This window comes from Mytilus trossulus, chromosome 13 (genome assembly GCF_036588685.1).
Source record: "Mytilus trossulus isolate FHL-02 chromosome 13, PNRI_Mtr1.1.1.hap1, whole genome shotgun sequence".
In the NCBI taxonomy this organism is placed as follows: Eukaryota; Metazoa; Mollusca; class Bivalvia; order Mytilida; family Mytilidae; genus Mytilus; species Mytilus trossulus.
Genome location: NC_086385.1, coordinates 72,010 through 99,759, shown reverse-complemented (window position 1 = coordinate 99,759; position 27,750 = coordinate 72,010). Strand labels below are relative to the sequence as shown.

Genomic DNA, 27,750 nt, shown 5'->3' with positions numbered 1-27,750 from the left:
TGTTATATTCTGATGGTTCATGTATGGAGAACATCACACTCTCTGCAAGTTAAAAGCAATCTCAGGGGTTTGTATATGACCTACTGTAAATTCAGAAATAATTGCATGCATTTGTTATTGTGAATTTGTGATTTTAAACTAAAATGCAATTTTTATCTTCGTGATATTGAGATAAATCCTGTTTAATTCATGTATATCTTTTTTAAATGCGAGATTAAATAATTGCGATTAAAACCCTCTCAATTTTTTTCGCAATAAAAAAACATCGCAATCATTTCTGAATTTACAGTACTTAACGGAAAAATATTGTCCCAATCCAAAATATATTTTTCAGTGGCCATCACAATTTGATGCCCTTCTCATCAGTTCACAGTAGTCTACTTCACAGAAACTACCTATTTTCTAGTTGTTTAAATTTGTTCTAGTCATGAATATGCATATAATGTTTGCATTTGGATGTTTATAATCTAAACAACAATAAATCAATCAATCAATTATGATCCTAAAAACCAATCAAGACATAAAAACTAAGAATAAAGATAATAATATAAAACTGACATGGCATACCTTGTGAAAGATTGATACCCGACATTTCTTTGTTCAAGTCTAATAAATTTGAAGGCATAAATTCAGCATGCTGTTCTGTTTCACTCCCTTGGTTAGTTGCCATGGTAGTGGCTGTTTTACCATCTCCAAACACAGCCTGCCATTCGGCACTGAATTCATCCTCCTCTGTAGATGGAGCATTCAGAATCTCATTCAATATTGTCATGTCGTCTTTATCTGTGTCATCAGGGTCAAGGTCATCTGACAATAAATCTTTATCTGAAATGGAAAGTTTGCTTCATATTTAAATATCTCTGTCTTTAGCAAATTTGGTTAATGTTTTTTCTTCTACACATGAAAAATTCAAAATTAAGAATAATTTTTCAACATCTTTTTCTAATTCAAGATGTAAAATACCATATAGTGGGTTATTTGATGCGGGTGTGAAATATTTTGGTGTTTATTATTCCAAACTTTTATCAATTCCTTTGCATGTGCACTTTTAAGTTGGCGGAATTTATTTTTGTGATTTTGTACTACTACTGTGAAAATAACCCGCTATACGGTATGTGTTTCTCCACTCTATTTTTTTCTTTCTTTCCAGATGAATAATCTGCATTAGGACTCATTATCTATCATTAAGGATGTCTGCTGGTCATGTGTTTGAATTCTTGTCATATTTTCGATTTTCTCAGGTTTTATCCATCCAAATGTATTAAAAAAAATTTACACGACACCCCACTTTTGTCTTCATAAATCTGTTCAATAGATCATTTCAGATTTAGTGATCCGGCGGCATGAAATCCTTGTTATTTTTTCTTGGTTGAAAGGGTAAAAAACAATTCCAATGTTAACAAATAGTAAAGTCTGAAGAAAACCCTTTTCCCGCCATTTTCTAAATGTCTCGTATTTTGAAAACTACACACGAGACTAATGATTTTATTACTTTATTTTGTTTAAATATCAAAGTTGTTTTCATTTTAAGCAACCACATGAAATCCTTGTTGTACTATTAACTCATAACATATTTCAAATATATTTTGTAAAATCTGGATCAATCTTCATCACTGATACCCTCAAACTCAAAAATTTAAAAGACAGGGACGTACAAGTATAAGTTCATGAACATTATAGCTAGAGAGAGAGGGTAGGAGGGGTCCTGATCCCTAAATCCCGGGTTTAAAAACACGAAATCGCGAAATTCCGGGCTTAAAAATACAAAATCCTGAGGTCCCGAAATTTGAAAAAAATAGAATTCCCGGATCCCAAAAGGGTGAATCCTGAAATCCCGAGCTTAAGAACACCCGATCCCAGAGTCCTGATGAAGGTCCTATCCCCCCTCTATATAGCCATACATCAGCTAACAAGTACAAGTACCATTAATTTTAATTTAATACAAATCTGAAATTTAAAGGATTCAATATTTCATTGTACAGTGAAACCTGAAGTTGTTGAAAAACCCTGTCTATACTCAGGTTTGACTAATAAATCTATTCCATTTTACCGTCTGGCTATTTATAACTTTCATTATTTATAAATTCTGATCTACACTTCAAACATGTTTATGTTTACCATTATTTTCACTGTAATAGCTGAAAGGGTATTTAAATCATTCAAAAAGTAAAATCATTTCTTTTCATATTTTTTAACAAAAGAAAACTTTTAATCTATTATTCATAATATAACAAAATCACCTCAGACCCATTCTTCATTCATAAATCACATGATAGTTTTAGAGTTAATAAAAAACTCTTGTCAAAAAATCCTTATATTGCTGAAAAAAACAACTAGTTACATACTTTTAAATATGTATGTTGTTATATTTCAATTCAATTTTATTTGCAATAACTCCGCCTTCATACACAGTGTACAAAAGCATAACTTTATCAAATGAGTTTTCAATCACATTCAAAGCTATTATGTAATCTCTTACATTTCATGTGGATTCATTACTTTTAAGTTTGTTTTGTTGATGTAGGTGGTTTATATTACATGACTTAAACTTTCTTAAAGCAAATGTTATAAGTATAACAAGAATGTGTCCAAAGTACACTGATGCCCCACTCGCACTATCATTTTCCATGTTCAATGGACCATGAAATTGGGTAAACAAGAATGTGTCCCTGTAATGTACACCGATGCCCCACTCGCACTATCATTTTCCATGCACAATGGACCATCAAATTGCGTAATAAATCTAGTTTGGCATTAAAATTAGAAAGATCATACCACAGGGAACACATATACTTAAGTTTTAAGTTGATTAGGCTTCAATTTCATCAAAAACTACCTTGTCCAACAACTTTAACCTGAAAATCTACTTTCAATTTCTATGTTCCAGTGGACCCTGAATTGGGGTCAAAAGTCTCATTCAGTTTTTAATCTTTATCAAAATCTACCTGGACCAAAACTTTAACCTGAAGGGGGACATACAGAGGGACAGACGGATGCACAGACCAGAAAACATAAAGCCCCTATCATAGATGGGGCATAAAAATTAGGTGGTATGATTGCAAATGAGAAAACTATCCACAGGATAAAAAAAAAAAGTTATCAAGTATAGACCCCTGTATATACAGCCTTCAACAATGAGATAAACTGGGTACCAAACAATATAGATGATCTAGGCTGACATAAAAAATGTGAAAACAAGAATGTGTCCCAAGTACACGAATGCCCCACTCGCACTATCATTTTCTATGTTCAGTGGACTGTGAAATTGTGATAAAAACTCTACTTTGGCATAAAATTAGAAAGATCATATCATGAGGAACATGTGTACTAATTTTCAAGTTGATTGGACTTCAACTTCTTCAAAAACTACATTGACCAAAAACATTTACCTGAAGCAGAACAGACGGACGGACAGACGAAGAGACACACAGACCAGAAAACATAATTCCCCTCTACTATCGTAGGTGGGGCATAAAAATCAAAAGAGAAGACAATCGACCTATATAACAAAACAGTTTGCTAAGCACAAAAAGAAGCAAGAACCAAAACTGGTCTTCACAGTCATTACACTTGTCCTCCTGTGTATTGTTGGACTCTATAAACAAGGCTTTTTCAACTGATTTTTTATAGTTTGTTCTTATGTTGAACTGTTATAACACTGTCCCAGGTTAGGGGGAGGGTTGGGATCCCGCTAACATGTTTAACCCCGCCACATTATTTATGTTTGTGCCTGTCCCAAGTCAGGAGCCTGTAATTCAGTGGATGTAGTTTGTGTATGTGTTACATATTTGTTTTTCTTTCATTTTTTTATATGAATAAGGCAGTTAGTTTTTTTCGTTTGAATTGTTTTACATTGTATTATATGGGCCTTTAATAGTTGACTATACGGTATGGGCTTTGCTCATTGTTGAAGGCCGTACGGTTACCTATAGTTGTTAATGTCTGTGACATTTTGGTCTCTTGTGGATAGTTGTCTCATTGGCAATCATTCCACATCTTCTTTTTTATACTGACATGTAGCTTTTGTCACCTAGTTTCCCATCCCCCCTCCCCACCAAAGACCCTCAATATAATCCAAGTATTTATTCATTATAAGTCCCACTTAAAATATCAATATAGATTACAGTAGTATAATTGCTCTATATATTCCTATTTATTATACCAATACAATTAATCAATTACTCAATAATTGTGTTTACCTACAAATTATACAGTCATTTGGTCTGTGTAAAATTCATTTTCATTATAGTCTGTTCTATATAAACATTGTCAAAAGTATGTGGCTCTTCACACTAGGAAGTCATCATTATATAGATCAGTTGTGGATCCTGGTAGGTGGAGTAGGGAATCTGGGGGTTGGAACCCCCCTTTTTTTGGGCTGATCAATGCATTTGAATGGGGACATAAAGTTGGAACCCCCCCTTTTGTCCTGGGTTGGGATCCCACCCCCTTTTCAAAATGGCTGAATCCGCCCCTGTAGATGACCAATGAATAATAATTTGTGGATCTCCATTTGTCTACTTTTCAATTTCGCTACATGGGCAATAACTCTTATAATTGGTAGTATTGTTCTATATATAATCAATGGGTTGACACCTCATTAGCATATAATGCCATATACCCTACATCAACTTAATATTTGGAAAAGCTAACGAACAAATACTGACCATTACCAGATTACAGCAATAGATCAGATTGGCCCATTGAGCCCTAAGAGCAGTTGGGGGACACAGATACCAGTAAAATAATTCTTATATTACATAATAAACATTCTGACCTTTGTACCATTGAAAACTGAGTTTTGACCTCTAGATGTATTTTGCAAATCATTTGGTTCATTGGATTGGTGCCTCATTTATGTTCTTCAAATATTATTGCGGTGAATTTACAGTAAAACTGGGTAACGCTATCTAAAAATATAATATCTTTACCCTTAACTGTACCTCATTGTGGGGAAAAAATCTTACAAAATTGTGAAGTTTTCTTCAATATTTCTATTTAATCGGCTGTAAATTTTTCATTTGTCAACATCAGCCTAGATATTAAATCCCCTAATATGTACTAAGGTAAATAAACTGTTAACTTAAGACTCTATATTTTGACAGATTGGTATCTTTATTACCCATTGGGTGAGATAACACTATCTGTAAAAAAAATAGTTTTCACACATGTATAAAATAGGTTTTTATTAAAGTTCAGGGGCTGTCAAGGCTGTGTGGTAAAATTTAGAGATCTTCAAATCCCATTTTTATTACAAATGCCCATTTGGCCAACAAATGTTTTATAATGAGGGCCTCAGTGGCTTAGTGGACTAAATATAAAACTACTGGGTCCCTAACCTGTCAAGACTCAAGGCTGTAAATCCCTCACACGGCTGGTGAAATAGACTACAATCTTAATTGACTAGAATTGTCAGTTTACCTACTGAAATTTGATTCTGGCTTCCTCAAACGACAGCCACAAAATAACAAGTTAAACACCAACCAACCAATCACTCAAATAAAATCCTGAAGTTATTTAAAAAGAATCTAAAATAAAAGACTTTAAATAGTTAGGAACATTTAGCAGAATTGGTTTCTATTGTATAATGATACCAGTGCTAGGGCCCGTCTAACTTGCAGTGAGGTGAGAGTTTATTTCTCCATGCTGAAGTTTGGAGATATAGAACAGCGATTAAAGTACTGTTCCTTTGCCCTTTGTTTGTTTATTTGTTGTTGTGAATGTATTGATTTTGAGTCATGGACGGATGTCCCCACATCCTTTGTTTTTCTATTATGTCATGTATGTGTAAGTACCAAATCAGACATAAATAAAAGATGAAAATAGTCAATGAACTTTTATACTGTATTCAGAAATTATTGCAAGGTTTGTATTATTGCGAAAATTTTGACAGAGTTATAAATACAATCATTTATACTCGCATTTTCAAATATTTTGTTTGAATTAAATTTTTTCTCAAAATCGTAAAAATTATAATCAAACTTAGGTTAAAAATGACAAAAATAGAAATAATAAATGCACGCAATAATTTCTGTTTTTTTATATATATTTTTTTATCTTTATCCTTCTTCTTAGCTATTTAACACAAATCCACAGATTTAAACTTTTAACTATTAACACGCAATTTTCTTTTAATATTTAATTTTTTATTTTAATTCACAGTTATCCATTTAAATACATGTAAAAAGAAAGCTCAAATTACTGAAGCATGGATACTTAACATTTCAAACTAAATAATTGAAAGAATTAAAACGCTGATCCCTTTTAAAATACTTTTATGATATAAGCTATAGGCATGTTATGATTATAAGTTTTTGAAAGGTAAAATTATTTCTACCTGTCAATTTTTACCTGGAGATGTTAAAAACAGGCCACATAACAACACTAGAGATAACAGTCACATATATTTTCAGGATTCCAAAAAACTAAAATTTGGGGTAAGATCTATCAGGTTTTTTTTTTATTGATTTTAAAAGTTAGTATTCATAGTTTTATCTCTTTAAACTGTATTTTATTTCATTCATTGATAAAATCTTCATATAAAATGTATGATACATGAAGTAAATTAAAAAATAATTCAGTGCTGTCTATATCTAAAAACGCCAAGCAGGTAGATTGGCCTTTACATTTTTTCATTCAAAAATACACATCATTTTTAAAAATGTTCCATGATTCTTGCTAGACATTAGTGTGATTAAGCCCAGTTTTTACTTAATTAAAAGTATTCAGAATTTCAGACTAAAAATAAAGCAATTTTCACATTCATTTTCATGAGATTTTGTAATTTTATTATAAAAAATGTTTCTACAAAATGTTTAAAACCTGATATCCATGCAGTAGTTCACATTCAGGGATTATCATATATACTGTAAATTCAGAAAATATTGCGTGCATTTATTATTGCGATTTTATCATTTTAGACTTAAATGCGATTTTAATTTTTACGAATTTGAGAAAAATCCTGTTAAATTCATATAAAATATTTCAAAATGCGAGTTTAAATTATTGCGTTTACAAGTCAGTCGCATTTTTCGCAATAATAAAAACCTCGCATTAATTTCTGAATTTACAGTAGCTATATCAAAACCATAAAATTGAAAATTTCGAACTCTTTTGACTCCCGTTTTTTTGTCCTTTAACTGCAATTTAACCAATTCAATTTTATTCATATGTATTCACTGTACTCAGGTTCGAAAATCAACAAATAAAGAAATTGGATTTGGTGTTTCAGGACAAATTTTGAACTCCAAGAACTTTGTAAAATTTTATAACCAAAAGGCCTATTGTACTCTTAAAGTATATAAGAAAAGAGTAGGACACAATATGAAATTTTTCCTTTCTTTTGATTTTCCTTTTAAACCTTTTAATCCAACTGGCCTCATGTCAAGCAAAGGATTAGGATTTTCAATTAAAGTGTCTTAGTATAAACTGTTGCAGAATTACCATAATATATCTCTTATATAGTGGACGGTATATGGCTTAGTCAAACAAAGTTTAAACAAATTCACACCCAATTATGTACTGACCTTCCGATATAATATAATAAACAAATACAGTGGTGTTTAAATTTCTAATTTATTGTTAGCATAGAAAATTGATATGTGACTTGTAAAGGAGGGGTTAATAAGGGGATGAGAATGTCTTCATAGTTGTAATTCCTGGCCACATTATAGCTAAGTTCTGTAAAAGTTCTAATGACCTGTTACACTTTCTATTACCAATGGCAATGCCTTAAAATTGATATAGTTATGTGAATTACAAGAAGGGGTTGAAGGCCATACGTTGACCTATAGTTGTTAATTTCTGTGTCATTTTGGTCCTTTGTGGAGAACTGTCTCATTGGCAAAATGTAAATAGCTGACTATGTGGTTTGGGCTTTATTCATTGTTAAAGGCTGTACAGTGACCTATAGTCGTTAATTTCTGTGTCATTTTGGTCTCTTGTGGAGATCGAGTTGTCTCATTGGCAATCATGCCATGTCTTCTTTTTTGACATTGAAAGGGAAGTAACAGATTGTCTTCCTAGTTGTAATTCCTGCCAAAAATTAAGCCTTGTTCAATACAAATTATAATTATTGATTGGTAGATTAACTAGATATCATTGAGATGGAAGCCATCTCTGTGGGCCCCGCTGTCAATAATGTGGGGTAAATAAGTTGTATGGATAATCTGATATGAAGCATTATTTGAAGTTATTACATAGTCTCATGTGTGATTTCAATCTAAGATTTTAAGTTAAAACTGATAAATATTCTCATCTTACTTTCATAGTATAATAGTGATATGACTGCATGATGTGAACTAATTGTTGACTACTCTAAGGTGACTTCTGGATATATGGATTGATTTTTGAACAATATGTTTAAAGGTGCTGCCCAATTGATATTTGTCACATATTTCTAGAATTATGCCTTCAATATATTATGACCCACCAAGTATAAAGTATGAAATATTAACAGTTCTCGAGAGGTAGAGCGGACACAATTTGTTAAGAACAACGAAGGGATGGACAGACCGACAGACTGACCTTAGACCTAGGATGCATACATTATGACACATTCTCTGGTGTTGGTTTATATATATGTTAAGTTGAAAATGTTTGTCAGGTATAAAGTATGAAATAATAACAGCTGTCCTCTCAAAATATAGTGTGGATAAAATTTGTTAGCGATGGACAGACCAACAGACAGACAGACCTTTGACCTAGGAAGTGGTACATACATCATGACACACCCTCTGGTGTTGGTTAAAATGGATGTCAAGTATAATATTTGAAATCATAATGGTTCTCAAGATATAGAGCGGACACAATCTTCACCACAGGACACAGGATTGTCAACTGAAACCAAAGTTTTTTTGACGTTGACCTTTGACCTAAGAAGTTGTACATACATCATGACACACCCTCTGGTGGTGGTTAAAATGGATGTCAAGTATAAACTTTGAAATCATAATGGTTATCTAGATATGGAGCGGACACGATATTCACCACAGGACACAGGATTGTCAACTGAAACCAAAGTTTTTTTGACGTTGACCTTTGACCTAGGAAGTTGTACATACATCATGACACGCCCTCTGGTGGTGGTTAAAATGGATGTCAAGTATAAACTTTGAAATCATAAGGGTTATCTAGATATGGAGCGGACACAATCCCACAGGACACGGGGTTGTCAACTGTAAACCAAAGTTTTTGACGTTGACCTTTGACCTAGGAAGTTGTACATACATCATGACACGCCCTCTGGTTGTTGTTAAAATGGATGTCAAGTATAAACTTTGAAATCATAATGGTTATCTAGATATGGAGCGGACACAATCTTCACCACAGGACACGGGGTTGTCAACTAAAACCAAAGTTTTTGACCTTGACCTTTGACCTAGAAAGTTGTACATACAACATGACACACCCTCTGGTGTTGGTTGATAATCATGTTAAGTAATAAGTATGAAATCATAATGGTTCTCTAGACATGGAGCGGACACCAAGTGTTACGGACGGACGGACAGACGAACGGACGGACAGACGGATGGACGGACAGACTGATCACTATAGGGCGACCCGACTTTTAGTCGGGGCCCTAATTAGTGTCTACTTATGAAATCTCAGTGCAAAAAGGCTATATTATAGTAAGACCAATTACAATATTATTATGATTATAAACAAAAGGCATTTAAAAAATTCACATGAAAAGTTCTTTCAAATAATAAGTTTTATTATAATAAAAACATTTTTGGCAGTAAATTTTTATACACTAAATTTTAGCTTTATGGGCTACTGTTTCAACTTGTGTAGGTTTTATTTCTTATCAATGGTGTAATAAGAAACCGAAAATTTCCATGGTCTTTGTCTAGGAATTATGCAAGTTTTCGATTACAGGCAGTCAAGGTCAGCATGGTCATGGCATGATCAGGTTCAATACTAATTATCATTGGCCACAAATATTTTAATTGACCAATGAGGTTAAAGTGCATGCTAACTTTCAACAAGCGTCAAGTTGCGCCCGCATTATCGCAATTGCACTGAATGCTACTAGACGCTATTTTTGTTTTGCCAGAAAAGTAAAGATTTTCAATTTCCCACCCACCTACACCCTATTTTTTTTTAAAAAGTTTTAGTATTATTATTCTATCATAGATATGTTGATTGTATATAATTGTTTGTTTATGTTTTGTAATTTGTTTATTGATGAGTGGCGGTATTTATTCCCCACCTTTGCAATTGTTGTCATTTATTCAGTTTTGTTTGATGACATAATTGTCCATCACTGTCAGTTATATAATGCTTTATGATATTCTGAATAAATGACCTTTTTCACAAATCTTGAGTTAGATATTCTGCAAATGAACTCGCATCCTTGGTTTCCATTTTCATGTCTTTATTTGGACAGGAAGAAAAGTTTAGCTGACAAAAATATTAGTTCTTTAGTTTACAGCAAAATTGGAAAACTAAATGAGTGTAAAACCATATGAAATTTGATTTTAATTTTACAAATTGATTGTGGACTCATAACATGATAACACCTATAAAATCAATTCCAGCAAAATTTAAAAGTGTATTTTAATTTAATTAATATTGATAAAATAAAATAATGACTGTATTTGCCAACTAAACCCATATATGGATCAAGCTAATATACTTAACTTAAGAACTTCAGTATTTTCTATTAAAATACTAACTTTGTTAAGTTCTTAAAGAATATCAATATGTTTTTAATTTAATTAAAGTCTAAAAATGAAATTTGATTTCAATATATTTGATTGATTTGAAGTTTAAACCTTTAATTAAAATCCAATACCAAATCAATGTCACCTTTTTGCACTAATTGCTCAATTTAACTTCTCTCACTTGGGTAATCAGGTAAATGAAAATCAATATGTAATTTTCCTTTTTCCTGTCATCAATCAAGCGATTATCACGATAAAATATGTTTTAAGCGATTAATCAATTTAATCTGCTCTATCAATATTTAATACAGAATTTTTTATAGAAAGTTTGTTGTCCCTAGCTACTGGAATGATGTGTTTCATTTTTTAAATTTATGTACATGTGAAAACGTGAAAAGTCATCTGGAAAATTGGGTATTTAGGTAAACAAGTATTTAAATTTATAATTTTTCACCCTGTAGTGAAGTGAATGAATTAGCATAAGGAAATTATGCTTTTGTAAAATTAATACAGATATTATTCCATCTAGATCTTTAAAGGTAAAGTTCTCTTTTATTTATAGTAATTATTTTTTTTGTCAATCCAGCTAAATGGGATCATCTTATTTAAGATAGTATGTGTTAACATTCCTATGCTTATGCAGCCTTCAAGATAAACTCTTGATTCCACAAGCACTAAGCTCATTTTTTTTTTGAAATTTTAGTTAGATACTGTTGGTTTGTAGAGAAGAATTTTACAAGCCTGAAAACAATTTTAAAAGCCTGGGCCATATGACTTGTGGTTAAGAATGAAGACAGCTTATGTGTTTAATGTGTACTAGTCTCATTTGAAACCTTGTTGTTTTGAGATATTTTATAATATATATGTGGATCCTGGTTTGATAAAGAAGGGGGGAACATTATTTTTGTTGTTCTCATTGTAAGGGAGAAAGGACATACACTGTTAGTATGAGCTTTCTTAAGTTTGTGTCTATTGTTGATTTATTAAAAAAACAAAGGATATATATAAGGTATCCATCCATGACACATAATTAGTGCATGCACAACAAAAAAACACCAAAAGCTAAGGAACAGCGCTTTTTTATAGCTGTTTTTCATCTCAAAGTCATAGTGAGGCCTCAACACAGAGCAAAAAAAAACCCTCTAACTTCACTGAAACTTTAAGACAGCCCCTATCACTGCCTGAAGTAGAAGTCTTTGCTGTAATACATTTTGTACCACCCAACCAGGTAACATTTGTTACAAATACATTTTGTACCACCCAACCAGGTAACATTTGTAACAACTATAAATAAAATTTACCAACTTACTTAAATTTGATTTTAACATCTATTTGATTTATTTTTCAGGGATGACCACAGCAACAATAATGAATGGAAAAGTGGAGATAACTCTTGCTGAACTAATCGAATCAAAATTTCTGAGGTGTTCCAAATGTAACCAGATTTATCAGGATCCCAGGATTCTCCCTTGTTTACATACATTCTGTAAGAATTGCATTGAGGAAATCTCCCATGATGCACCAGTCACGACAAATCAAGAAAATTCTATTGATCGATTACAGTGCCCTATATGTCAATCATTTATAGGAATTCCAGGAGAGGGAGCCCGTGCATTTCCTGAGAATCCATTCTTGTCTAATTTACTGAATATTCATGAATACAAACATCCAAAAGAACGAAAGTGTGATTATTGCTCATTTGATGGGAAAATTACATCGGCTGAATATTTATGTTTAGACTGTAATGACGATATGTGTAGCAATTGTTCTGATGCCCACCGTCGAACAAAAATAACACGTAACCACAGTGTCATACCATTCAAACAAATTCAAAATGGCCTCTATGACCATGACATGCGTTCACATCAAGCACGATCATGTACCAAACACGACGATCAATTGGACTTTTTTTGTGAAATCTGTGAAATTTTGATTTGTCCTCAATGTAAAAATGAGGAGCATGATAGTCATAAGAGTATCAAATTTGACGACGCCTTGCCTCGCTATAAACGTCATATTAATGGATTACTAGAGGGCATCCAAGGTCGTATTCCAAGCATTGCTGACTATGTGAAATATTTAAAATCTTACGAGAATTCGTTGAAAGAGAGCAAACAAAAACTTACAGAAAATTTAGAAGCCCAGTCAAAGACTTTACATCAAATAATTGACAATTACAAATCTGAAATGCTTGCAAACATTTCTCAAAAATGTGAAGCGGAATTGGCTGACCTTGAAACAAAAAGCAATAACCTTGAAATCGCTGGTAAATCTTTGCAGGATAATGCGACATATCTGCAATATCTACTTCATCATGGACGAAGCGATGAAATCCTTGCTTTACATCGGCAAATTACTTTCCGTCTAACACAACTTGCTAATATGCAAATTGATGGAATTACTCAGAAACTAAAAATGGGGTTCTCCACAGGAACAAACATTGAACAAAATATTAAACTTCTCTTTGGAAAACTTCTACTTGAACATGTTCCTGTTAGTCAAAAAGAGGCTGCATCTGCTCTTGAAAATGGTCAGCTGACTGTGACCACTATGTTACCACCATTGAAGAATTCACCAGAGGTCGTGAAAACATTCGACGCAGAGGGAAGTAATGATTTCAAAGATGTCTGGCCAACCGGAGTTTCTATTACGCAGAGTGATGAGGTGGTCACAGTAGACAGGGACAACAAAAAGGTCAAGGTCTTTGACAAGAATGGCAACCTCACTTTGGAATTCGTTGGAAAGCCAGATGACAAGTTAGGATCACCTTTTGATGCAACTGTTCTAAAAAATGGAAATATTGCCGTGACGGATTATGAAACGAATGAAGTTAAGATTTTTGATGCGACTGGTCAATATCTTTCCTCTATTTCTGGTCATTTCAAGCATCCAAGGGGCATAACTACAAACAGCAAAGGTCATATCATAGTTGTAGATTGTGGCACACTACAGTTAACAGTTTATGACCCCAAAACAGGCGAACTTTTACAGAAAATTGAAGCCGTAGATGATAAAGGTTCGAAAGTTCTGGTAGATCCATATTGTGTGGCCGTTACCAATAACGATAACATCTTAGTAACAGACACAGCAGCACCAAATATCAAAATCTTCAGTTCAAGCGGAAAATTCCTTGCAAAATATGGAAGTTATGGCACGAAACAAGATCAAATACTTCAACCCTACGGTATCTGTTGTGATGATTACGGGTATATTTTCGTAGCCGACAACCAGAACCATCGTATTCACGTTCTTCTACCGGATGGTTCATTCTGTAAATATCTTCTGACTAAAAGCGATGGACTCTGGCATCCTATGGGTTTAGCTATCACAAAAAATGGACATTTTCTAGTCACAGAAGCGCTAGGCAAAGTTCGTGTCTTCCGATATATTTAATTAACTAAAATGAAAAGGGCATCTAGAGTTTAGTTTAATCAATCTGACACTCTCCTTTCATGTACTAGTGCAATTAAATACCTTTATCAAAGATTTTCTTCAGAGTATATATATTAAGCCAACTAATCAGAAGAACATGATATTCTAAATCAACTTGTAGTAAAGGATATTTATAGAGTTTTCTCCCTTGTACTTAAGATGGTAATGCCAATGTTTCATTCAATATAATATTTGTAAACCATGGTTGTCAAATTCTCTTTCTGGTATATAAACCCATTTTGAAGAAAATCCATGTAACTGTGTTGGTTGTATTAACACTCAGCAATGTTGAAATTAAATCTGTGTGGCGCCTTGTGATCTTACAAGGTCAATAGAAGACATTTGGCAAGGTCATTATCAACCAAACCTTAGGTTTCCAGAAGCAAGTCAGATTTCCTTCCCCTCAATTGATCATCGGGTCACAAAACTAATTTATTAATCATTCAGTTAACCATGTTTTAGACAGAACTATACTTTTGGTTTCCTATAAGTTTTAAATCTTAAAAAAAGTTGACTTCATGAAAATAACATTTTACGTCAGCAACGTCATTAGCTCCCCTGTAACTGTATTGAATAACCTTAAATCCAGACATTATGAAGGTTAATCAACCCTTTAACAAATCATAATAGAGGTCTACATACCTTTTTTTATTAAATTTAGTTTGTCTTTTTTGACGTTGATATTGTAAAAGTACACCTACCCTTCAACAAACAACTATCACTACCATTTAAATCATAGCCTTTCTTCCCAGACATTAAATGAATATGAACAACCCATTAACATATTATAAGCAGACTTGGGGTCATTGTAATTGTAATTGTTAATCAGCTGTAGTTGATTACAATTTTTCAAGTAATCATAGTAATCAATAATCAGCCAAAATTCTGATTACATGTAATTTAATTTAATCAATTACTTTTAAAATTCCCTGTAATCCTGATTATAAATTATAAGAGAGGTCTACATACCTTTTTTATTTACTTTAGTTAACTTCATCTTTTCTGATGTTGATATGATTTGGCCACTAAAATCTTCCTCTGGTTTTTCCTCCTCAAACTCTATAAAAGGACTAGAAGTATCAGACTTTTTGGAATCTCTTGAAAGGATTGATTTGTTCTCTGAAAAAATATGGATTAAACATAGAATAGGATTGTGTTTTAATGGCATGTGGTCAATCAATAGTATTAAGTTTTTACAAAAATTACGCCATAATGAATGAATAAAATTGAGAATGGAAATGGGGAATGTGTCAAAGAGACAACAACCTGACCATAGAAAAACAACAGAAGAAGGTCACCAACAGGTCTTCAATGTAATGAGAAATTCCCACTCCCAGAGGTGCCCTTCAGCTGGCCCCTAAACAAATATATACTAGTTCAGTGATAATGAACGCCATACTAATTTCCAAATTGTACACAAAAAAGTATTCAGGGGGCGTGATGATGCCACTGCATGCATATAAAGAGGTACTACAGAACAGTACCAGTGACACCATCCACATTTTAACTTGTTCTGTGCTTTGTGGTAATAAGCATTGTGTATAGATTAGGAGTGTGTTATAATGTCAAGACACCGTCATCAATTATAATTAGTTTTTAAATTAAGTTTAAGGCAAAAAAAGAAAGGACGCACCTTGTGATATTTTACACTTACTTGCAATGAAATGAAATGAAACTGTTGCAATTGGAAAGTTATAAAAAAAAAAAAAAAAACAGCTGCGCCATGAGCGCATGATACGCCCGGCGTCTTATGTGGAAGTTATATGCAATAATCATAAATAGTTTCTGAGAAAGTTTTAAGCAATAACCATATATAGTTTTTGAGACATGGCGGGAAACCCCCCACCCTGGTTTTTTTTTTATAAAAAACTAAATATCACTAAAATAAAATTTTGAATCAAAACCGAAAAGTATACAGATCTTTAGATTAATATAACAAAGAAGTGTGTAAAGTTTTAAGCCATAATCATAAATTGTTATAGAGATACGGAACAACATGTAAAAAAAAACCTCCCCCTTTTTTACAAAATACTCAATCACTCAAAAAAGAAATTTTGAATCATCAAAAAGTATACAGATCTTAAGATTATTATAACAAAGACATGTGTAAAGTTTGTAGCAATAATCATAAATCGATTTTGAGATATGGCGTGACATGTAAAAAAAAACCTCCCCCTTTTTTACAAAATACTCAATAACTCAAAAGTGAAATTTTGAATCATCACCAAAATGTATACAGATATTAAGATTAATATAAGTAAGAAGCGTTTAAAGTTTTAAGCCATAATCAGGAATCTTTTTTGAGATACAGTGCGACATGTAAAAAAAAACCACCCCTGTTTTAGTTACAATGTGCCGCAAATCAAAAAGTTTAAATCTAATTTTCACCAAAAAGTATACAGATCATTTGACCATCATAAGAAACAACTATATTAAGTTTCATGAAATTTGGATATGTCGTTCTCAAGTTACGGTGCAACATGTTTACGCCAAACAGACAGACGGACGGACAGACGGACGAAAGCAAAACCAGAAAAGTAATGAAAAAATTTAAGAGAATTTCAAATATGGGCAAATTATTCATCTACTATATCACTAGCCTATCAACACTAAGGTTGTTAGTTTGAACACAGCACACGGCAAGCTCATTCAACTCCAAACTAAATTGACTAAGATTGTAAGTTTACTGTGAGAAGGTCAGTAGTTTTCTCCAGTTTCATTCAACAATAAAATCTGATAAACAAAGTAAAAACTCTAGCCAGCACCTCATTAGGAAGGTAGATAGATAGATAGATAGTTTATTCTCATAAAACCATGCAAGTACAAAGGAACATTTATGCTATGTTTGGTTTCATTCAATACAGTGGTTCTCTAAAAGAAGTCCTATGTTAAACTAAGTCCCCCCACTGGCGGCCATCTTGGATGATGGATCAGCTACACAGAAACAACACTTGGTCAGCACCTCATAAGGAACATTCATGCCATGTTTGGTTTCATTCCATTCAGTGGTTCTCTAAAAGAAGTCAGTTGTATGCATTTCCCATAGGGTCTTATGTTAAACTAAGTCCCCCGCTGGTGGCCATCTTGGATGATGGATCGGCTACAAAGTAACAACACTTGGTCATCACCTCATAAGGAACATTTATGCCATGTTTGGTTTTATTCCATTCATTGGTTCTCTAGAAGAGTTTCAAAATATAAAATGTTAACGACGAGTATGTGTCTATTACAAAAATTATCTAAAATGGTTCTTGGCTGTAGGGATATCTCAAAGTCCCTTCATACCCTCAGACATACATTTAAATGGAATAGCCTTAAAATTCATATAAAGATAGTCAAACCAATCGTACCTTCATTTAAAGTATGTCCATCTCCTTCGTATAAATTCTGCAAGCTACCATTAGTCTGTAAGGAGTCTTTACCTTCGTCGTCATGGTAATCTTCAAATTCTATCAACCTAGGATAAAAGACATTGTTTGCCTTTAATTTTATAATTATTTTATATATACAGTGAAACCTGGCTAAACAGAATCCTGCATAATCTGAAAACCTGTATAAACCAAACAGGTTCTTAAGCACTGTCATATCAATTTATAGCGTTGTGAACCTGATCAAACCAATAATGGCCCAAACCAAACACAATCTTATTAGGTTCGTTTTAAACAGGAATCACTGTATATATTTAAGTTTCCACTTCTTCTAAATATTTGTAACCTCCAAAGTTTTCAATACATTATTAAAGTTTTTGCAATTCAATAGGAGAGAACTCTTTCTATGTTGTGCAGAGAAAAAAGACCTTTGATTTCAAATGTTATTCCATATATTCAATTTTACACTGTTAATTTATATGAATAATTGTAACCAACAAAGTTTTTCATGTATTATCAAAGTTTTTGCAATTCAATGGGAGAGAGAACTCTTGCTTTGTTGTATACAGAGAGAAAAAAAGACCTTTGATTTCAAATATTATTCCATTTATTCAAATTTATACTATTATTTTATCCAAATATTTGTAACCGCCAAAGTTATATATGCATTATCAAAGTTTTGGCAATTCAATGGGAGAGAACTCTGGCTATATTGTATAGAGAGAAAAAAGACCTTTGATTTCAAATGTTATTCCATTTATATTCAAATTTACACTGCTTTTTGTAATTTAAACATTTGTAACTGCCAAAGTTTTACATGATTATCAAAGTTTTTGCAATTCAATGGGAGAGAACTCTGGCTATATTGTATAGAGAGAAAAAAGACCTTTGATTTCAAATGTTGTTCCATATACTGTGAAAGTACTTTTATTCGTGGGGTACCAATTTTCGTGGTTTTCGTGGGTTACTTGATCCACGAATTTAAGTGTCCAACGAAATAAAACAACCATTGTCCAAATCAAGACATGGAAAGATCCTGATCCGTAGGTTTTACTACTGATATGATCTAGATAATATATTGAATGACGCCAAATCTGAGAATACTTTAAAAGCAGTCACAGAACTACAACTAAATACGGGATTATACCCATTTAATCTTTAATTACCTAAATTGTGAAACTTTTTATCTTTTAATTATCATAAAAACATTTTTGATCGATGAAAGTCGGATTTCCGGTTTTGTTATGCTAGTATGATAAAGTGTTCATTTTATATCATCATAGTTCTCGTACATATATGGTAAATAAAATGCTTAGGCTTGATTTTGATAAGAATTATTTGACATTTCAAGATACGTTATGTTATGTTACTGTTCTCTTTAGGTGACATGTTTATGGCCTAATTAACACCTTTGATGGTCTTTAATCTGTTGATCACTTTATGATGAGCTAATTACTGTTATCACTACGATTTACAGGAGTCAATATTTACTTTGCAATTTCCTTCAATCCAGACATTTTGTAACCTTCGTTTCTAATGGCTTTAAATTTTAAATTTCTTTTTTTTTTAGAAATTTGAAATCCACGAATTTAAAAACCCACAAACATGTAAATATTGCTGAAACCACGAAAATTGATACCCACGAATTAAAGTACTTTCACAGTATATTCAAATTTACACTGTTTTTTTTCTCCAAAATATTTGTTACCGCCAAAGTTTTACATGCATTATCAAAGTTTTGGCAATTCAATGGGAGAGAACTCTGGCTATGTTGTGTAGAGAGGAAAAAGATTATCTCCCATGTCTCAAAGACTAACTCCAAAGTTGCAGGAAATGTTTACTGGATAGATAGAAAACAAAATGTGATAATTATCATTTTCATCTAATAGGTGCTATGCTTCCATTTTGACGTCTATCACATAATGGAAAAGGTATCATTCTAAAGTTGCCCAAATTTAAAAACCCTGTTTCAAAGCAAAAAAAATCTTTAGAATATTTTTAAAGTAAAAGTTTTGGGGGAAAATAAATTATGAAGAGTTTGGTTCTGTTAGTTTAATGAAATCTGTTTTAAAATTCTTAAAGTAAAAGTTTTTTGGGGAAATAAATTACGGAGAATCTGGTTCTTTTAATTTAATGTTATCTGTTTAACAAAAAAATATATATGGTAGTGATTTGACATTACATTGGCTTTTTTTAAGTGCATTCTGGACAATGTGTCGAACATAAAACTAAAACTACTGCCAAACTTAATATTAATATAAGCCCCTTCTCTACAAATTTCCCAACGAAAAAATCATAAAAAGCCCTTTTAGGTTTTTTCGAGAAAATATGCTACCAGAATCAGTGCTAAATGGCCTTGTTACTTTTGGTTAAAAAATCATATATAATTTGTCACAAGTATATACTTTTTCTTAAACCTCAAATTCATTCAAAATTTTCCTCCTGTATATCCTTTTCCTTACTATTTTGGGAGATTTTCTGGCCTACCTCAAAATCATTAAAAATAATGTAAATTCGGAAACTTTTGCCAGGTTTTAAATTGTACAGATGATGTGACTGGGTGAATATTGCAAAAATAAGAAACTGCAATCTGATATTTCATACATATATCTATATGAAGATTGTCCACTTTTCAAAATTTACAATAGTAAATGCACTCATAATTTCTGAATTTTTACATTAATTTTTTTAACACACTGGCCTATAGATCTCCATTCATTCATTTCAAAATACTGTGGATTAATTTATTTTCGTGGGTACCAATTTTCGTGGTTTGAGGACAACTTGCATATTCATGGATATTTATTTTCATGGTTTTGGTCTGGATACATTTATTAAGAATCTTTGTGATTTGTTGAACATTTAAATATGTGGTTCTCTTGTACCAATGAAATCCAAGAAAATTGGTATCCAACGAATAATAATGAATCCACAGTCAAGTTTACCTGTCGTCATTCATATTTTCTGAAATATCTCCATTATTTTGTAACAAATTTTTATCATCATTTTCATCAATATGCCCTTCTAATCTACTGGACAATTCTTGATCAAATTCTTCTCTTTGTTTTTGGCATTTTTCTTTGATGTAATCGTAACTGAAAGTGACAACACATACACAACATTTATACACACAGTTTAACTAGCATGTGCAGAATAAACAATCAAAGCATGCAAAAATAGGGGAATTATTTGGGTAAAATAACATTTATACACATGCAAAACTACATAATTCAGAAAGCAAAAAAACCCTTGTGTACAATTAGTTAAATAAAGCATGCAAAAATACAACATTAATCTTGGAAAATAAAATGTATACACTCTGTCTTATTAAAGCATGCAAAAGTACAAGATTTATCATGCAAACCTAAGGATTCACATTTAAACATGCATGTACACTAGGTCTAATTAAAGCATTCAAAACTATAAAATTCATCATGCAAACTTAAAGATTCAATTTATCACTAGGTCTAATTAAAGCATTCAAAACTACAAGATTCTTTGTGAAAACTGAAAGATTCAATTTATCACTAGGTCTAATTAAAGCTTTCAAAAACTATAAAATTCATCATGCAAACTTAAAGATTCAATTTATACACTAGGTCTAATTAAAGCATTCAAAACTACAAGATTCATCATGCAAACTTAAAGATTCAATTTATACACTAGGTCTAATTAAAGCATTCAAAACTATAAAATTCATTGTGAAAACTTAAAGATTCAATTTATACACTAGGTCTTATTAAAGCATTCAAAACTACAAGATTCATTGTGAAAACTTAAAGATTCAATTTATACACTAGGTCTAATTAAAGCATTCAAAACTACAAGATTCATTGTGAAAACTGAAAGATTCAATTTATACACTAGGTCTAATTAAAGCATTCAAAACTACAAGATTCATTGTGAAAACTGAAAGATTCAATGTATACACTAGGTCTAATTAAAGCATTCAAAACTACAAGATTCATTGTGAAAACTGAAAGATTCAATGTATACACTAGGTCTTATCAAAGCATGCAAAACTTGAAGATTCATCATGCAAACTTTAGAATTCAATTTATACACTAGGTCTAATCAAAGCATGCAAGCAAAAATCTTGTATGCACTTGGGTTAAACATAAACTTTGGCAAATATTTTTGCAGGAAAAGTATGGATTTCTTATGCCACAAATTCAAACACTGCAGATACATGTCCCTATAAAAAACAACCTATGTGAAAAAATTGTTAAAATGCAACCTACATTGTGCACATTCTTTAGGCATGCAAAAAGAAGTTAGACATAAAACCCAAACATTATTCTATACATTTTTCTACATTTCATGAGGGAATATATTTTCATTTTTTTTTTTTTAATTTCAAAAGGCTTGGCATGCAGGCTTTTGCAAAAACCATCAAAAACCCATAAAAATATAAAAATAAATAAATCAGAAACAGATTCATAGGCATGAATGAATTTTCCAAAATGAATTGTGAGATTAAAATGTTATAAAATTTGATGAATAATTATCTCCCCTTTATACTGTATAATATAGATACCCTTAAAGATATTTTGATATTTCTCACAACAGCACAGAAAAACAAAAATCATTCAACCATTTGAATACTAACTTGCTAGGATCAAAGTCGTCATCTATGTCTGCCTCTTTATCTTTCCCTGTCTCTTCAGCTAATTTTCTACTTGGTTCTGCTAAATCCTGAAATACATACAAATGTTAAGTTATTAACTGTCACTGGTTTTATTTACAATGTATATTAAGTAAACGAGTACCCCATATAGCTGGTTTGTGTCATCATTAACAAGTTGTGTAATTTCAGAGCTTATCTGGATTGGAATATATACCGATAAGGTGTATTGAGAAGGAGACATCTTTCAGAATCTGTTAAAAGTTAGGAATGAATAGCAATAAGGTCTAACAGCCTACATTTTAAGCTCTAAAGTGGCATCATAAGAATTATTTTTTTTCTGGTGTGAAATGAGTTTTTTAAATGTGAATTAATTAAGTTTTTTTTCACATTGTGAATGTGGGTTGAGAAGTATTTTAGATGTAGATTTATCCCTGTTTTCAAATCTAATCAATCTTTTAAGATGTGGATCTCTGAGACTTGACCATAGTTTCAATGCAATCTTTTCAATAAAAATAAACTGATCTTTATAATATAAAATTTATAGTAAAATGACATTTGTGATATTAAATTGACCATCATTATATTAAATTCATAGGAAGCCAACCTTTTTAATATTAAACTGACCATCATAATATTAAATTCACAGTAAACAGACCTTTATAATATCAAATTCATAGTAAACAAACCTTTATAATATTAAATTCATAGTAAACAAACCTTTATAATATTAAATTCATAGTAAACTGACATTCATAATATTAAATTCATAGTAAACCCATCTTTTATAATTATATTAAAATCATAGTAATCAGACCTATATAAATGATATAATAGTAAATTGATAGTAAACAAACCTTTATAATATTAAATTCATAGTAAACAAACCTTTATAATATTAAATTCATAGTAAACAAACCTTTATAATATTAAATTCATAGTAAACAAACCTTTATAATATTAAATTCATAGTAAACAAACCTTTATAATATTAAATTCATAGTACTGGTACCCTTTAAAGCTTTCTGCGACGGCTGTCATGGTTCTTGATGTTTTTTCCCAGAAATGTAATAACGTTGATTGATAATTGGCTAAGACATGTGAGAACATATTACACCTACTGGCTGCTAATAAGTCGACTTTTTGCATCACATCCAGTTTTAACTTATCAAATTTAGCTTTTGTTTTCCGCACTTGTGCTTGAACCTGAAATAAAATTATTATCATTAGGAGACTATGTTCTATTGAAATACATTCATGGTATGATTTTTTTTCTTCAAAAATGGTGTGATCAATGCAATGAAAAGAGTTAAACTATATATAAAGAAAATGATTGGGTTGGTAAGACTATTTTTTTTATTCTGTATGTCATCAATCATTTGCTTCAACTTCAACTTCATCAAAAACTACCTTCACCAAAAACTTTAATCTGACTGACCAGAAAACATAATGCCCATCTACTATCGTACGTGGGGCATAAAAAAATCTTAAATTTAAGAAAGGTAAAATTTATGATTAATTTCATGGTTCAACAAGAGATCCTAATTTTACTTCTCACACTCAAATAAAATTGTAAAATAATTTTCTTACTTTTCTTATGAAATCTATTCATCTTACTTTTGTTATGAAACTATTTTTTTACTTTTCTTATGAAACTATTTTTTTACTTTTCTTATGAAATCTATTTTTGCTTACTTTTCTTATGAAACTATTTTTTTTAGTTTTCTTATGAAATCTATTTTTTTACTTTCTTATGAAACTATTTTTTTTACTTTTCTTATGAAACTATGTTTTTTACTTTTCTTATGAAACTATTTTTTTACTTTTCTTATGAAACTATTTTTCTACTTTTCTTATGAAACTATTTTTTACTTTTCTTATGAAACTATTTTTTTACTTTTCTTATGAAACTATTTTTTTTACTTTTCTTATGAAACTATTTTTTTACTTTTCTTATGAAATCTATTTTTGCTTACTTTTCTTAAGAAATCTATTTTTGCTTACTTTTCTTATGAAACTATTTTTTTACTTTTCTTATGAAACTATTTTTTTTACTTTTCTTATAAAACAATTTTTTTACTTTTCTTATGAAACTATTTTTTTACTTTTCTTATGAAATCTATTTTTGCTTACTTTTCTTATGAAATCTATTTTTGCTTACTTTTCTTATGAAACTATTTTTGCTTACTTTTCTTATGAAATCTATTTTTGCTTACTTTTCTTATGAAATCTATTTTTGCTTACTTTTCTTATGAAACTATGTTTTTTAGTTTTCTTATGAAATCTATTTTTTTACTTTCTTATGAAACTATTTTTTTTACTTTTCTTATGAAACTATGTTTTTTAGTTTTCTTATTTTCTTATGAAATCTATTTTTTTTACTTTTCTTATGAAATCTATTTTTTTTACTTTTCTTATGAAATCTATTTTTGCTTTATACTTTATTAAAATTGATTTGTTTCTTACTTTTCTAAATTTTTCTAACTGTTTATAAGTATCTGGATCCAACTGTTCTGATACATCTTTCATCCACAAGAGGGCGCCTCTGTACTCTGTCCTGGCTCCTTCCATTCTATTTATAGTCATCAATGTGTCTGATATGGCTCGGTATCTAAATGTTTCCACTTCCTGATAAAGTCTTACAAGGGGAACTCTCATCGCTAACCTAAAGTAATAATGATCTTTTAGTTTCATACAATTCAAATAAAGGTGGGTCTTAAGATACCAGAGGGATATTCAAACTCATAGTCAAGAAGCTCTATGATTTGCCTACATTTGCTGAGCTGAAAAGCTCTATTATTTGCCTACCTTTGCTGAGCTGATAAGCTCTATGATTTTTATACATTTGCTGGACTGAGAAGCTCTATGATTTGCATACTTTTGCTGGGCTGATAAGCTCTGTGATTTGCCTACCTTTGCTGAGCTGAGAAGCTCTATGATTTTCATACCTTTGCTGAGCTGAGAAGCTCTGTGATTTGCCTACCTTTGTTGAGCTGATAAGCTCTGTGATTTGCCTAACTTTGCTGAGCTAAGAATCTCTGTGATTTGCCTACCTTTGCTGAGCTGAAAAGCTTTATAATTTGCATACTTTTGTTGAGCTGAGAAGCTCTATGATTTGCCTACATTTCCTGAGCTAAGAAGCTCTGTGATTTGCCTACATTTGCTGAGCTGAAAAGCTTTATAATTTGCATACTTTTGTTGAGTTGAGAAGCTCTATGATTTGCCTACATTTCCTGAGCTAAGAAGCTCTGTGATTTGCCCACATTTGCTGGGCTGAAAAGCTTTATAATATGCCTACTTTTGCTGAGCTGAGAATCTCTATGATTTGCCTACATTTGCTGAGCTGAGAAGCTCTGTGATTTGCCTACATTTGCTGAGCTGAGAAGCTTTATAATATGCCTACTTTTGCTGAGCAGAGTAACTCTATGATTTGCCTAACTTTGCTGAGCTGAGAAGCTCTATGATTTGCCTAAATTTGCTGAGCTGAGAAGCTCTGTGATTTGCCTACCTTTGCTGAGCTGAGAAGCTCTGTGATTTTCCTACAGCAGCCATCATTTTTCCAGCTCTGGTTTTGTCAATGTTACTCTGTGATTTAAGGAATCTGCCTGTGCTACTTTCTTCTTGTGACAAACCTATAAAAGAAAATATTCATTAAAGTTCAATAGTGTTTATTTCATCTTAATATACATTTATGAACTACTTACCAGTATGTTATTTTGTTATCATTTTTAATTTTGCAAATATTAAGCCAGAAATAGAGGACATCTTAAAATTGCAGTGATAGTTTTTTGGCTCCATGTTAAAGACCTGTCACTTTGAGATGAAGAACAGCATTAAAAGCAGTTTCTTTGTTTTATAGTGTTGGTTTATTTTAATCATATACTGGTTTTGTGTATCCATTGTATTTTATAATATTTAAACAGTTTCATTACAATTTTTTTTTGGGATGGAACTAGAATTCAAATCGTACCCATTTTTTAAATTTCTGTTAAGAATTTAATTTCATAATTACATACCTGCCAAGTTTTCAAAATGCCAATGGGGGTTTTGCGTGCAAAATGGCTGCCATACTCCTAAAAAAACTTCAAGGGGGCCTTCAAATATAGTGTTATGTTGTCTTTTGGCTTCTTTATACTTTTATAAGCCTCAATTCATTGTAAAATTAATTGTTTTGTTAAAATTGTGCACATAATTGCTCTTTAAAAATTTCAATTTTGGAGCCTCCATAGGGGAAATCCCCCGCAAATAGTGACAGTTGGCAGGTATGTAATTATTTTTTTACTTCAAAGGTTCAATGGATGCTCAATTAGTGATTTTACACATTCTAATACTTTCGTATGCAGCACTGTCTGAAATCAAATTTAATTGTTCTTTCACTGAATGATTTTTTTTATTTAGGGCCCAGCTGAGGCCCCCCTCCAGGTGTGGAATTTTCTCACTGTGTAGAAGACCCTTTGGTGGCTTTTGTCTATATGTTGCTCTTTGGAAGGGTTGTTGTCTCTTTGACATATTCCCCATTTCTATTTTTAAGTCTAAATTCAAGATTTCCCACATATTTTCGTATCTGTTTACATTTAAATACTGCAATATTTTTTCTGTCTTTGAAGAAATAACATAAAAAATTTGGTGCACACTAAATAACGCGTGTAGCAGGTTATTTAACAGTTTGCACGAAAAATTTTTATGTTATTTTGAATAGACAGAAAAAATATTAAAGTCATTTCTTATAATAAATTTCATTTTAAACCGTAGAAAACCATGAAAAAAGTTGGCAATGTCATGGTCACATGACTAAATTCTGTCTATGGGCTCATATCAAAAAAACGTCTGCCAATCAGAAGACGTGTTACATACAAAATTAAATTATATAAAGATGTAAACAATTCTGACATGTTCTATTTTTTCCCTGTAGTTTCTACTTACGACACAAACGATCCTGGTATTTTTCTATTACTTTCAATAGTTCCATGGAAGATTTCTGTATGGCTCTGAACACCTAAGAGATAAAAATGGCATACATCAATATAGCTCAGAATACTTTATTTCAAAATCATATAATTTATCAATTAAATAACATAACAACATGGCGTATTTGTGTGTAAAATAATTTCTTTTATTGTTGCAGGAGTCTGCAATGCAATGGTTGTTGTTGGCTGTCATATTTGTTTTTACATTTTAACTTGGATAGTTAGTATTCTAATTTAAATTGTCATGTTTTTCAAGTCAGACCTTATATAGAGCTCTGACTTTACCTTATGGGTTATGTTGAAAGCCGTACAGTGACTAACTTTTGTCTTTATTCACATTATTTGAACTGTCTTGTCTCATTGGCAACCATACCAATTCCTCCTTATTTTTATAAAAAAGCATGAATAAATAGTTGTCAGTACAGATTCACAGAGTTAATTTATAACATTTCTCTGTTACAGAGCTAATTTAGCCTTAAAAAACTTGGCAAGTCAGATAAATTCATTTCAGCAATAATCCCATGCTTTACCTCTAGCTTAGCATCAAGTTGAGCATATATCATACCTCTAGCTTAGCATCAAGTTGAGCATATATCATACCTCTAGCTTAGCATCAAGTTGAGCATATATCATACCTCTAGTTTAGCATCAAGTTGAGCATATATCATACCTCTAGCTTAGCATCAAGTTGA

The 27,750-nt window shown here is 31.5% G+C and overlaps 2 protein-coding genes across 5 annotated transcripts in view; one reads left to right on the top strand and one right to left on the bottom strand.

Annotated features, from left to right (window-relative positions):
- Nucleotides 1–27,750, bottom strand: part of LOC134695406 (islet cell autoantigen 1-like) — a 36,919-nt gene that overhangs the window by 2,308 nt on the left and 6,861 nt on the right. The window contains exons 4-13 of one of the 4 annotated variants that reach the window (XM_063556642.1): nucleotides 27,015–27,087; nucleotides 25,635–25,723; nucleotides 25,040–25,074; nucleotides 24,558–24,756; nucleotides 23,073–23,297; nucleotides 22,077–22,162; nucleotides 20,413–20,562; nucleotides 17,450–17,556; nucleotides 15,069–15,218; nucleotides 568–825 (exon numbers count right to left, since the gene is read on the bottom strand). In XM_063556642.1, the coding sequence (XP_063412712.1) occupies nucleotides 568–825; nucleotides 15,069–15,218; nucleotides 17,450–17,556; nucleotides 20,413–20,562; nucleotides 22,077–22,162; nucleotides 23,073–23,297; nucleotides 24,558–24,756; nucleotides 25,040–25,074; nucleotides 25,635–25,723; nucleotides 27,015–27,087 (1,372 nt within the window). Of the gene's footprint in view, nucleotides 1–567; nucleotides 826–15,068; nucleotides 15,219–17,449; nucleotides 17,557–20,412; nucleotides 20,563–22,076; nucleotides 22,163–23,072; nucleotides 23,298–24,557; nucleotides 24,757–25,039; nucleotides 25,075–25,599; nucleotides 25,724–27,014; nucleotides 27,088–27,588; nucleotides 27,609–27,750 lie in introns of those variants that run through there. The other 3 variants (XM_063556645.1, XM_063556641.1, XM_063556643.1) reach the window with 3 other exon arrangements.
- LOC134695405 (tripartite motif-containing protein 2-like) lies at nucleotides 12,016–14,151 on the top strand. Its single transcript, XM_063556640.1, has one exon. It carries the CDS (start codon nucleotides 12,018–12,020, stop codon nucleotides 14,058–14,060), a length of 2,043 nt encoding a protein of 680 aa, XP_063412710.1. The 5' UTR covers nucleotides 12,016–12,017; the 3' UTR covers nucleotides 14,061–14,151.